At 48.8% G+C, this 12983-nt stretch overlaps 1 protein-coding gene across 3 annotated transcripts in view; it reads left to right on the top strand.

The window, feature by feature from the left end:
• The window catches only part of LOC113588379 (cadherin-related 23), a 35065-nt gene that overhangs the window by 16785 nt on the left and 5297 nt on the right, over positions 1-12983 (top strand). For all 3 annotated transcript variants that reach the window (XM_035531500.2, XM_081724391.1, XM_081724390.1), the window contains 18 exons: positions 1-36; positions 378-485; positions 752-854; positions 1360-1485; positions 1602-1805; positions 1973-2431; positions 2537-2653; positions 2909-3133; positions 3225-3394; positions 3679-3816; positions 3918-4037; positions 6152-6329; positions 7804-8015; positions 8677-8871; positions 10093-10206; positions 11858-11987; positions 12354-12617; positions 12820-12981. The exon at positions 1-36 is cut by the window's left edge and continues 174 nt beyond it. In XM_035531500.2, coding sequence (XP_035387393.2) covers positions 1-36; positions 378-485; positions 752-854; positions 1360-1485; positions 1602-1805; positions 1973-2431; positions 2537-2653; positions 2909-3133; positions 3225-3394; positions 3679-3816; positions 3918-4037; positions 6152-6329; positions 7804-8015; positions 8677-8871; positions 10093-10206; positions 11858-11987; positions 12354-12617; positions 12820-12981 — 3061 coding nt within the window. The remainder of the gene's footprint in view (positions 37-377; positions 486-751; positions 855-1359; positions 1486-1601; positions 1806-1972; positions 2432-2536; positions 2654-2908; positions 3134-3224; positions 3395-3678; positions 3817-3917; positions 4038-6151; positions 6330-7803; positions 8016-8676; positions 8872-10092; positions 10207-11857; positions 11988-12353; positions 12618-12819; positions 12982-12983) is intronic.

Raw genomic sequence — 12983 nt, 5'->3', positions numbered from 1 at the left:
GGCAACCTGGATGGAGTCTTCTACATCAACGAAACTGTGAGAGAGGGGGGGAGAGAGAAGGAGAGAGGGAGAGAGAGAGAGAGGGAGAGAAGGAGAGAGAGAGAGAGAGAGAGAGAGAGAGAGACAGAAGGAGAGTGAGAGGGAGAGAAGGAGAGAGAGAGAAGGGGAGAGGGAGAGAGAGAGGGAGTGAGAGGGAGAGAGGGGGGGGGAGGTGTGAGGGAGAGAAAGAGGAAAGGAAAATAGATGAGATGAAAGGATAAGTAGAGAAGGAGAAGTGAATGTGGAGTGCAGGACAATGGGTTTCTTTGGTATAGGTATTGCGTAAACTGGGTATTGCGTAAACTGGACTAAACGTTCTCTCTGTGTCTGTGTGCCAGTCTGGAGTGGTTCAGGTGAACAGGCCTCTGGACCGAGAGAGAACATCAGAGTACACGCTAACAGTCACAGTGAAGGATAATCCCGAGAATCCTCGCATTGCCCGCAGGGTAGCGCACTCGCCGCTGCACTACATTACCCACACTGCACTGTAACCCATCCTAGTCTACACCACACTGCACTGTAACCCATCCTAGTCTACACCACACTGCACTGTAACCCATCCTAGTCTACACCACACTGCACTGTAACCCATCCTAGTCTACACCACACTGCACTGTAACCCATCCTAGTCTACAGTGCATTAGACAGCAGCACTGATGCCCCATGACTCTCCCAGTACTGACCTTCCACTACCACCCCTGTACCTCTGCAGGACTCAGACCTGCTGGTGGTCTCCATTCAGGACGTGAACGACAACAGACCCATCTTTACCTCCCCCAGCTACAGAGGGGAAATCAGTGAGAACTCTCTCCCAGGTAGAGCCCAGTCTCTCTCTCTCTCTCAGTCTCTTTGCCCCATCTCTCTCTCTCTCTCTCTCTCTGTCTCTTTGCCCCTGTCTCTCTCTCTCTCTCCTTCTTTTTTCCCTCTCTACCTATCTGTTGGTGAAGCTGGTGAGTAATGTGAGCAGTGTTTGTAGCTGCATGGTGATGGCGGACACATTCTTTAAGATGCCTTCGTTTGTAAGGAGATGATTAACGTTATTTCTGGGTTATTTCTGAGGGGACGTGGTTGGGTATGAGAGGCCATGTGTAGAGCTGCCTGGAGCCTGATCCAGCCCGCCCACTGGTGTTTGTGTGCAGCCAGGACCCATTCTGGGTTTCCCACAAGCCCCTGTTTCTGGTCTATAACTGTAGACTTGATATGATTCTTAACCAGAATATGCATCCAGTCTGCTCCCTGGATTCAGTTCAGAAACCTCAGAGAGTCGTTATCTTCCCATCATGCTCTGATCCTCACTGTGTGCCCTCTACCGCCCACTAGGCACCACGGTGCTGGTTCTGAACGGGCCGGTGCTGGCCGTGGACAGGGACGTGGGGCCAAACGCGGTGGTGAGGTACAGCCTGCTGGGCCCCAGAGTGGATCTCTTCACCATTAACGCCAGCACAGGTGAGCTCTGGCAGACTTAGGAAAACATCAGGAATATCCTTCTACCCCAGATGTCCAGCAAACAACTCTCTTTATGTGCCCAACATCTCCCTCCCTGTCCCCTCGCTCGTCTCTAGCTGAGGTCTCCGTGCGCCAGGGTGCGGTGTTGGACAGGGAGAACTTCACGGACCCACGGCTGGATCTGACGGTGCTGGCACAGGACGTGGGGCGGCTCAACAGCAGTGTTCCCCTCACCATCGCCATCCTGGACAAGAACGACAACCCCCCTGTGTTCAGGCCATCCAGCTTCAGTGTTCGCCTTCCAGAAAACAGCCCCACAGGCGAGAGAGAGGGAGACAGACAGAGAGAAAGACAGACAGAGAGAGAGAGAGACAAACAGACAGAAACAGAGAGAGAGATGGTAGATTTTACATGGCCAATTTCGCCTGGTGTTCTGTGTGCCTTCTTTGAAGTGGCAGTGGTGTGTGTGTGTGTGTTTGTATCTCAGGTGTGGTAGTGACTCAGCTCTCAGCTACGGATGCAGACGACGGCTCCAATGGTTGGCTGCAGTACCGGCTGGAGGGCGGAGCCCAGGACCGCTTCGTGGTTGACGCCCTTTCAGGGGCCGTCGTCGTGGGCAACGCCACCCTGGATCGTGAGGAGCGTTCCTCCTACCGGCTGGTTGTCGTGGCAACGGACAGGGGCACGCCCCCTCTTTCAGGCACGGCATCCCTGACGGTCGTCCTGGACGACGTAAATGACTCACGGCCGCGATTCCTGCAGCCCGTGCAGGCCATCAGTGTGAACGAGTCCACCCCGCCTGGTGTGGTGGTCGCTACGCTCGCTGCCGAGGACCCAGACCTCCAGCCCCGCCTCGAGTATTACATCATCTCAGTGGAAGCAAAGGATGATGGGAACAAGCCAGTGAGTGGACTGCAGGAATCGTTTGGCATCGACTTCCACACAGGTGAGTCCAACACAGGTGTGCTCATAATGTATGTAACTATGTAGGTATGTAACCTTTGAGTGTGTGCGTGTGTGCGTGTGTGTGTGTGTGTGTGTGTGTCCTCAGGTGCTGTATTTGTGCGATACCCCTTGAACAGAGAACTTGTTGCTACGTTTGAGATCATAGCGTCAGTGCACGATAATGCCAGTGACATCATCGACATGTCAGTTAGTGTCCCAAATGGTGAGTAGCACCTCTCTCTCTCTCTCTCTCTCATCTCTCTTTTCTGTCTTTTCTCTCTTTTCTTTTCCCTCACTCTCTTCTTTGGTCTCATGCGTTTGTTACATTTGTTTTTATGCAATTTCCTCGCATCTACTTCCTGTTGCACTTTTTCTTCCTCTTTTCTCACAAGTGTTTCTCTTGGTAACTCCTCCCCCCCACCCTGAAAACCCTGCCCTCTCCCTGCCTGACCCCTCCCCCGGCTCCTTCTCCTTACAGCCAGACTGACCATCAACATTTTGGACGTAAACGACAACGCTCCCCGGTTCCGCCCGTTCGGGGTGACAAACTTCTCGGAGAGCGTCTTGGAGGGGGCCCAGGTGGGCACCACACTCCTGTCTGTCTCTGCCGTGGACCCGGACAAGGGGCCCAATGGCCAGATCTACTACGAGCTTCTCAATCTGCCCAGAGGAGGCTACCTCAGACTGGAGGACCCGTCCACGGGTACCAGCACCACACGCACGCACACGCTGGCGAGGTTTCTGAACCAGCCAATAACAATCCAGCCTGATGTGTGCTGCCCCTCCTCCCCCAGGAAAGATCTTAGCCAATCAGACGGTGGATTACGAGCAGGTGCAGTGGTTAAACTTCACCATACGTGTGCAGGACCAGGGCAGTCCACCCCGCTCCTCTGAGCTCCCCGTGTACCTGCGCATCGTCGACGTCAACGACAACAACCCTATCTTCACTCAGCGTTCGTACCAGGTGGGTCTGTGCTGGTGAGACAGAGCACACTGTCAGGGCACCTTAGAGGGGTCAGGTCACCAGTGCATTTCCTTTCGTCACTTGTGATTGTGTCACTTCTCACTGTACAGATAATGATAGATTTGGCAAACCTGCACAGTGCACTTCACTATTTTTTTAGCCAAATCATGATTATCCGTCTCTTCAGTTCTACTTACAGAATAATGGACACAGTGTGTGTAAATGTGTGTCTGTACCTCTTTGTGTGTGTGTGTCTGTGTGTGTGTGTTTGTGTGTACCTACAGAGGCCAGTGTTGGAAGATGTAGCTTTGGGCACTATCATATTGCGTGTTAGTGCAACAGACGCAGACTCAGGACTGTTCTCCATTATTGAGTATGCACTGGTGGATGGAGAGGGCAAGTTTGGAATCACCCCCTCTACGGTCAGTGTGTGTGTGTGTGTGTGTGTGTGTGTGTGTGTGTGTGTGTGTGTGTGAGAGTGTGTGTGAATTTAACCCGCACTCCTCTCCTGTCTTCCTCCCAGGGTGACATCTACATCCTCTCTCCCCTGGACAGAGAGACCAAAGACCACTACACGCTCACAGCCGTCGCCAGGGACAACCCTGGGGGTAGCCCGAGCAACCGGCGAGAGAACTCTGTGCAGGTGTGTGAGTTTGGCCGTTCATCGAGGACACGTTTAACACACCGTAGGAGCGTCTGAGAGTCCCCCGGCTGACCGAGGACAGAACACACTCCTTCACATGAGTCAGAGTCAACACAACAAGTGTTACAAGCACTCGAGCATGCATTCAGCTTCAGTAGTCTGTGTTTCAAAGAGGATGTTTGTAAAGTGTCCATGTGAGTGCACACCACACACCTGTGCACACACACAGAGGAAGCAAGTGGTTGAGCTAGCAAAACACAGACAGTGCATGCACATGCACACACCAGCGTCGCTCACCCACACTGCCTGTGACGGAGGGAGCATTTCTACTGTCTGTGAAATCACTTAGGGAGAGAGAAACAGAGTCATTTGAAGCAGAAATGATTTGAAATGCTTTGTCCCTGGGCTCTCTCTCTCTCTATCTCTCTAATTCGCTGTATCTCTCTCTTTAATTTGCTCTGTCTCTACCTCTCTATGAATTTCATTCAACAATACTTTGTGGTAATCTGTGGCATAAGTTACATTATTGCCAGAACAAATTGGCACAAACAGGAAAGGGGAAATAGGCAGGAATAGAGCAACAAAAGTACATCACGTAACGAATCTGCTGGCCCGAGTGCCGATGGGCGTGGAGCAGGACGCACAGACTCCCTCAGTGAGGTAAAACATTTATTAACAAAAGACACAGACAAGACTGGTGGCACTCATATAAAACATTAACAAAAGACACGACTTCCTTAATTAACACAACACACTACACAAAAACACTTAACAAGGACTACATACGTGTTTAACATAACAGCAGACTAACAGTGACCAACACTGTACACAGACTAGCAGAGATTTAAATAGACACGACATTAAACCCCCTGCAGGTGTGCGTAATCACAAAAGGCGTGGCCACACACAAGGTGAACCCCCCCCCCCCCCCATCACGTGACTCGTGGGGGGGAACGTCCCGTGACACATCATCTACAAAATAGTTAATTAACAAAAATACATCATCTACAAAATAGTTAATTAACAAAAATACATCATCTACAAAATTATTAACAAACAAAAGTTTATAATCTACAAAATAATTCATTAAGAGTCATCAGTAATCAACATTATCTACAAATGAATAACAGTCATTAATCACTAATACTGACCAACTGAAGGAAAGAAAAAAAAATTAAAGACAAAAGTATTCATCCTCTCTCCCCCTCTCTCTCTCTCTCCCCCTCTCTCTCTCTCTCTCCCCTCCCCTCCCCTCTCCCCCTCTCTCTCTCCCCCATCTCTCTCTCCCCCTCTCTCTCTCTCCCATCTCTCTCTCTCTCTCTCTCTCTCCCTCCCCCATCTCTCTCTCTCTCTCCCCCCCTCTCTCCCCCATCTCTCTCTCTCTCTCTCTCTCTCTCTCTCACTCTCCCCTCCCCTCTCCCCCCTCTCTCTCTCTCCCCCATCTCTCTCTCTCTCTCTCTCTCACTCTCCCCTCCCCTCTCCCCCCTCTCTCTCTCTCCCCCATCTCTCTCTCTCTCTCTCTCCCCTCCCCCCTCTCTCTCTCACTCTCCCCTCCCCTCTCCCTCTCTCTCTCTCTCTCCCTCATCTCTCTCTCTCTCTCCCCCCCTCTCTCCCCATCTCTCTCTCTCACTCTCCCCTCCCCTCTCCCCCCCCCTCTCTCTCTCCCCCCTCTCTCTCTCTCTCTCTCTCTCTCACTCTCCCCTCCCCTCTCCCCCCCTCTCTCTCTCTCTCCCCATCTCTCTCTCTCTCCCCTCCCCCCCTCTCTCTCTCACTCTCCCCTCCCCTCTCCCTCTCTCTCTCTCTCTCTCTCTCTCCCTCATCTCTCTCTCTCTCCCCCCCTCTCTCCCCATCTCTCTCTCTCACTCTCCCCTCCCCTCTCCCCCCCCTCTCTCTCTCCCCCATCTCTCTCTCTCTCTCTCCCCTCCCCCCCTCTCTCTCACTCTCCCCTCCCCTCCCTCTCTCTCCCTCTCTCTCTCTCTCTCTCCCTCATCTCTCTCTCTCTCTCCCCCCCTCTCTCCCCATCTCTCTCTCTCACTCTCCCCTCCCCTCTCCCCCCCTCTCTCTCTTTCCCCCTCTCTCTCCCCCCTCCCTTCCTCCCTCTCTCTCTGCTCCAGGTGCTGGTGACAGTCCTGGATGTGAATGATTTTCGACCGCGCTTTTCCGAGCGTGTCTTCAGCACCAATGTGTTTGAAAACGAACCGAGTGGAACGACTGTGATCACGCTGACGGCCATCGACCTGGACGAGGGAGAGAACGCCCTCATCACCTACAACCTGCAAGGACCTGGAGCAGGTACAGCATGCACACACACACACACACACACACACACACACACACACATGCCAGCGTGCACACATGCACACACACAGAAACACAAATGATACTTCTCTCTCTGTCTGTCACACTGTGTGATTTTGTTTCTCTCACTGCCTCTCTCTCAGTTTCTATGTAAATGGGCTTTATATGAGCGTGTTGTTTCTGTCTAAAGAGGGACGGGGCGTCTACACTTTGCCAGCAGGGTTGCGGTCTGTCATCTTCAGTTTTTGCGGAGACTTCTCACCGGGCAGCAAACCTGGCGTGGAGACCTTTGGCCTGTGTGGCACTTTGTAGAACTGGAGGCTGGGACAGGGACCTGTGTCTGTTCCTAATGGGCAATAAAAGGCTGACCTTACAAAATCTACCACTCTTATTCTGGACTTTTTAAAATTCATTGGACAGAACTCTGTGCGGCGCAGGACTCTGGACTCTAGGGGATTTGGTAACCCTAGTGGGTCCTCAGCTGTGTGATCTTAGAAAGAGTAGCGGCTCACTTAAGTGTAAAGTCTCTGTGTTTCGTGTGACATCTTCTGTGTAAATGGATGTCTGCGTTAACACAGGAAGAGTTCTGCTCACGTCGGACCCCCCTACAGCGGTAGGAGTGTTGGTGGGGGCAACGACACATTTCCTGTGTTATCACCCGACCTTGGAGATTGTGAGAGCCGCTTTTTACAGCTATCGGGTGTTGAGAACATGGTCTTAGAGGAGGTGTCTGGGAACACCCTCTATAGAGTCTGTGTCAAAGTTTTAAATAAAGATAAACTAAATGGCAAGATCAATACCCTTTGGGGGAGGATTCAGTTCAGCCTGGAGACTCTATAAACCAGCGCTGACAAGGCTTTACGCTGATCTACAGTGGAGAAGTTTACATGGTGGAGGAGCAATTTATGCTTTTGTTTCAAACCCAGCTGCTAGTCCAGAGTGTCCACATTGTGGCATGAATGAAACCGTTTTTCACTGTTTTATGGAATGTTCCACGTTGACATCTTTGTTTAATCTCTTAGTAATGATTTTTGTTTGGTTTGGGGTTGTTTTTACATCAGCACTCTTTATTTATGGGTATAATTACACACAGAAGAAGAAAGCACAGTGTCAACTTTGGAATTTCATTCCAGGGCAGTCTAAGATGGCCGTGTGGATTAGGAGGGAGTGTTTGGCTGAGGGCCAGACTGACAGTAGCTTTGTAAATGTAAATGTTTATAAGATCGGTGAAGAGTCGTATAGTGTTTGAGTTTTATTCTGCTATGAGCGATCTCACTACTTTTGAAAATATTTGGGGTTACAGTGATGTCTTGTGTTCTGTGAAAAATGGGAAGTGGCTTTTGGTGGGTTTTTTTAGTTACATTTTCTCTGTTTTGTAATTGTAGGGTGTTTGTATGTTTTATATTGTGACTGATTAATACATTTTATCGTGACACTCTCTCTCTTTCTCTCTTTGTCTCTTTCGTAGATGCCTTCTCTCTGGATCCGGACACAGGTGTGATCCGCTCTCAGCGGTTGCTCCACAGCTTCGAGAGGTTCAACCTGACTGTCATAGCAACGGACCACGGCAGACCTCCCCTCTGGGGCACTGCCGGCCTCCACATCACCGTCGTTGACGTCAACGACAACCGACCCGTTTTCATCAGACCAGCCAATGGAACCATCATGCACATCCTGGAGGTGGGGTGTGTGAGCATGTGTGTGTGTGTGGGGGGGGGGACGCATGTGTGTGTTTATTATTCATTTATTCATTCATTCATTCACAGTCTAGAGCAGATTTTGGGATAACACACACTATTTTTAATTACCGTATTTAATCCAACCACTTTTACATCTGTACCACACTGTGTGTGTGCAGGTCACTGTGTCTGTAGATCACTGTGTGTGTAGGTCACTGTGTGTGTAGGTCAGTGTGGGTTTAGATCACTGTGTGTGTGTGTGTGTGGGTGGTTGGGTGGGGGGGCTTTGAGCCAAAGCATGAGACACCACCACAAAGCCATCTGATTGACCAACAATATATTATATATTAATCTCACACTGTTTTCATAAAGGGGCAGGAAGGGGGATCTGAGATCAGTCTCTTCACCCTCCTGTACCGCGGCTCACACACTCTCTTCTGATTAACTGTAGTTACCTTACTTGGCTGTAGTTACCTGATTAACTGTAGTTACCTCACTCAGCTGTAGTTACCATATTAGCTGTAGTTACTCAGCTGTAATAACCTGACTCATCTCAACTCTGGGGAATCCACTGAGTTGTAGCAGGGTTTGGGCCCACACTGAGCCATGCCCACAGAGGCAGGTCTACCACCCTTCTAACCAATGGGTGGATGTGGTTGCAGGAGCAGCCTCCCGGCCTGCTGGTGTACGAGGTGTTTGCCACAGACGTGGACGAGGGCGTGAACGGTGAGGTGCGCTACGGCTTCCTGCAGACAGGAGCTGGCTCGCGGGACTGGGATAGCTTCCGCATAGACCCGCTAACAGGGGTCATCACTACCACCGTCAAACTGGACCGCGAGAAACAGGCCCTGTACAGCGTGAGTGCGCCGTGTGTGTGTGTGAGTGTGTAACCACTACATGTCACTGATGTTATAAATGGTGGATTATAACTTAGCCACGCTTTATGTAGCCTTCTGAATACATAAAGTATGTTGGCCTATTAAAAACAGCTGCAGGGGAAGTGAGCCACATGAAACAGAGAATATAGAGTACAGTGCATTCGCAGAGTATATAAATCTCACCTGTGCTGTAAAAGCCCTCTATGTGTAGTGTTAGGATCAGTGTGTGTAGTCTGTAGTGTTAGGATCAGTGTGTGTAGACTGTAGTGTGTAGTGATAGGATCAGTGTGTGTAGACTGTAGTGTGTAGTGTGTAGTGTTAGGATCAGTGTGTGTAGACTGTAGTGTGTAGTGTGTAGTGTTAGGATCAGTGTGTGTAGACTGTAGTGTGTAGTGTTGGGATCAGTGTGTGTAGACTGTAGTGTGTAGTGTTAGGATCAGTGTGTGTAGACTGTAGTGTGTAGTGTTGGGATCAGTGTGTGTAGACTGTAGTGTGTAGTGTTAGGATCAGTGTGTGTAGACTGTAGTGTGTAGTGTTAGGATCAGTGTGTGTAGACTGTAGTGTGTAGTGTGTAGTGTTAGGATCAGTGTGTGTAGACTAGTGTGTAGTGTGTAGTGTTAGGATCAGTGTGTGTAGACTGTAGTGTGTAGTGTGTAGTGTTAGGATCAGTGTGTGTAGACTGTAGTGTGTAGTGTGTAGTGTTAGGATCAGTGTGTGTAGACTGTAGTGTGTAGTGTTAGGATCAGTGTGTGTAGACTGTAGTGTGTAGTGTTAGGATCAGTGTGTGTAGACTGTAGTGTGTAGTGTTAGGATCAGTGTGTGTAGACTGTAGTGTGTAGTGTTAGGATCAGTGTGTGTAGACTGTAGTGTGTAGTGTTAGGATCAGTGTGTGTAGACTGTAGTGTGTAGTCTGTATAGTTTCATTACCTGTTCATCAGATTGGAATAGTGGCTGTCAGAGCACGTTGAGACACACACAGATATCTTCCTCAGCCCATTCCTTAAGGCCCAGCATCCAGTCCACGGTTTAGCTGTAACTCAGGAGGTATTCAGGCTCAGAACTTGCAAGGAGCCAGAATGTGGCGTGGCAGAGGGTGCGGCAGACTGGGTGGAGAAACACCGTTCTAGCCGAGGCACACTTGTTATGAAGATGTGCAGTAAATAACACTGTGTGTGTGTGTGTGTGTGTGTGTGTGTCCAGCTGATTGTTGTGGCGTATGATCTAGGTCAGCCTGTCCCATACGAGACCACGCAGCCTCTGCAGGTCGCTCTGTCTGACATCGATGACAACGAGCCGGTCTTTCTCAAGCCTCCGGTCCGTAAGCCCCGCCCTCTCCTCACTGCCTCATGCTATCGACCTTCTTCACACTGCCAAACTTTTCTTTTACTCATGTTTAGTGGTTGGGTCAAGCCATTTATTATTATTCATTTATTATCAAACAATTGTTTTTGCCATTTTTAAAATAATAATGACAACAGAAACTACCCAAATGACCCTGATCAAAAGTTTACATACCCTAGTCCTTAATACCGTGTATTGCCTCCTTTAACATCAATGACAGCTTGAAGTCTTTTGTGGTAGTTGTGGATGAGGCACTTTATTTTCCCAGATGGTAAAGCTGCCCATTCTTCTTGGCAAAATGCCTCCAGTTCCTGTAAATTCTTGGGCTGTCTTGCATGAACTGCATGTTTGAGATCTCCCCAAAGTGGCTTAATGATACTGAGGTCAGGAGACTGAGATGGCCACTCCGGAACCTTCACTTTTTCTAATGTAGCCATTGACAGATCAACTTGGCCTTGTATTTTGGATCAGTGTCATGTTGGAACATCCAAGTGCGCTGCTTCTGGTCTGATGAGTGCAAGTTTTCCTCCAGTATTTTCTGATAAAATTCTGCATTCATCCTGCCATCAATTTTAACCAAGTTCCTTGTGCTTGTGTAGGTCACACATCCACAAAACATCAGCAATCCACCTCCGTGTTTTACAGTAGGGATGGTAACCTTTTCATCATAGGCCTTGTTGACTCCTCTCCAAATGTAGCGTTTATGATTGTGGCCAAAAAGTAAAATTTTGGTCTCATCACTCCAAATAACTTTGTTCCAGAAATCCTGAGGCTTGTCCCTATGCTGTTTGGCATATTGTGAGCGGGCTGCTTTGTGGCATTGGCGTAGTAAGGGCTTTCTTCTGGCGATTCGACCATGTAGCCCATTTTTCTTCAAGTGCCTCCTTATTGTGCATCTTGAAACAGCCACACCACTTTTTTTCAGAGTATGTATGTCAGCTGATGTTATTTGTGGGTTTTTCTTTGGATCCCGAACAATTTTCCTGGCAGTTGTAGCTGATATTTTTGTTGGTTTACCTGACCTTGGCTTGGTTTCAACAGAATCCCTCGTTTTCCACTTGTAGAGTTTGATCACTGCTGATTGGCATTCTCAATTCCTTGGGGATCTTTTTATATCCTTTTCCTGTTTTATAAAGTTCAACTATCTTCTCCCGCAGATCCTTTGATAATTATTTTGCTTTCCCCATGTCTCATGCAGGGGTCTGTCCGGAGTCCAGTAACTTACTGACTCTTTATACACACACACTGATTGACAAACAAACAGATCACAGGTGAGGATGGTTACCTTTAGTACCCATTTAAACCTGTGTGAGTCAACTTGTGTGTATGTTATCATGCCAAAATTTCCAGGGTATGTAAACTTTTGATCAGGGTCATTTGGGTAGTTTCTGTTGTCATTATAATTTTAAAAAAGGCAAAAACAATTGGTTGATAATAAATGGCTTGACCCAACCACTAAAGATGAATAAAAGAAAAGTGGTTGTATTATCATTATGATTCTCTGAAAAAATATTAAAAAATCACAACTTCTGCCAGGGTATGTAATTGTATGAGCACAACTATATGCCATGAGGAATGGACTCCGGTTCATGCCAAGACATTTCTCTCCCCGATCTCTCCCCAGAAAGGAGGTGTGCCATTCCAGTCTATGTCCGTTCCGGAGCAGTCTCCGGCCGGGACAGTGGTGGGGAACGTTACAGGGGCAGTGGATGCCGATGAAGGTTCCAATGCTGTTGTCTACTACTTCATCGCAGGTATTACACTGCATCATATCAGCCTGTTTTATTATGATAAATGAGAAGGGAGAAAGGACATCTGAGCAGACTTGTGTGCACACGTCGGCCTTCTGTCTGAATGTATTTACTTTGGGGCTTCCAACGAAAGAGCAGCGTAACTGCTGAAAATGTTTATTCTGAACACGCAGGTGTTTGAATAACTCACACCATAAGATGGTAGTGTTTCACAATATTCATCAGAAGAATATTTCAACATCTGTCCTCTCTTGCATTTCTCCATAACGGATGGAGTTACTGTTGCGTTAGTGTGAGTGTGTGGGGAACTGCCTGTGTGTTACAATGCTGGTCAGTGTTCTGAGCAGTAATACTGCCTGTGACCTGTAGGGGGAGACGCTGAGAAGAACTTCAACCTAAGTGTGGCTGGAGTTCTCTCTGTGAATAAAGAGCTGGACCGTGAGCAGGTGCCCGTGTATTCCATCATCATCAAAGCCTCCAGCAACCGTAACTGGACCCTCATAAGAAGTCAGAGGTCGCAGAGAAGTCGTGTACTCGACCTCAGCCGTGACCCCACGCTACAGGAGGTCAGGATATTCCTGGAGGATATCAATGACCAGTCGCCGAGGTTCACCAAGACAGAATACACTGCAGGTGTGAGAACACACACAAAAGTGTGTGTGCCACTGTGCCGTCAAGTATTAGCCTGCATCAGACATCTATGTGGCGAGAATGTGTGGTGTGTTGTGTGCTTGCTCAGTGGTATATCACGAAATCTTACTGTCCTGTGATGTGTCTGTAATCTGTAATATGTAGTCTGTGGCCTGTAATCTGTAACCTCTCGCTCTCTCTGCAGGCGTAGCGGCAGATGCAAAAGTAGGCTCAGAGTTAATCCAGGTGCAGGCCATCGACAACGACGTTGGCAACAACAGCCTCGTCCTGTATCACATCCTGTCCATCCGGTACATCAAATTGCAGTCGAACGACTCCGAGGACGTCAACAACGTCTTCACGATTGGT

The sequence above is a fragment of the Electrophorus electricus genome, chromosome 12 (assembly GCF_041902795.1).
Source record: "Electrophorus electricus isolate QZ-2024a chromosome 12, ASM4190279v1, whole genome shotgun sequence".
NCBI lineage: Eukaryota > Metazoa > Chordata > Actinopteri > Gymnotiformes > Gymnotidae > Electrophorus > Electrophorus electricus.
Note: the sequence above shows the minus strand (reverse complement) of the source record. Positions and strands in the feature narration are given on the sequence as shown.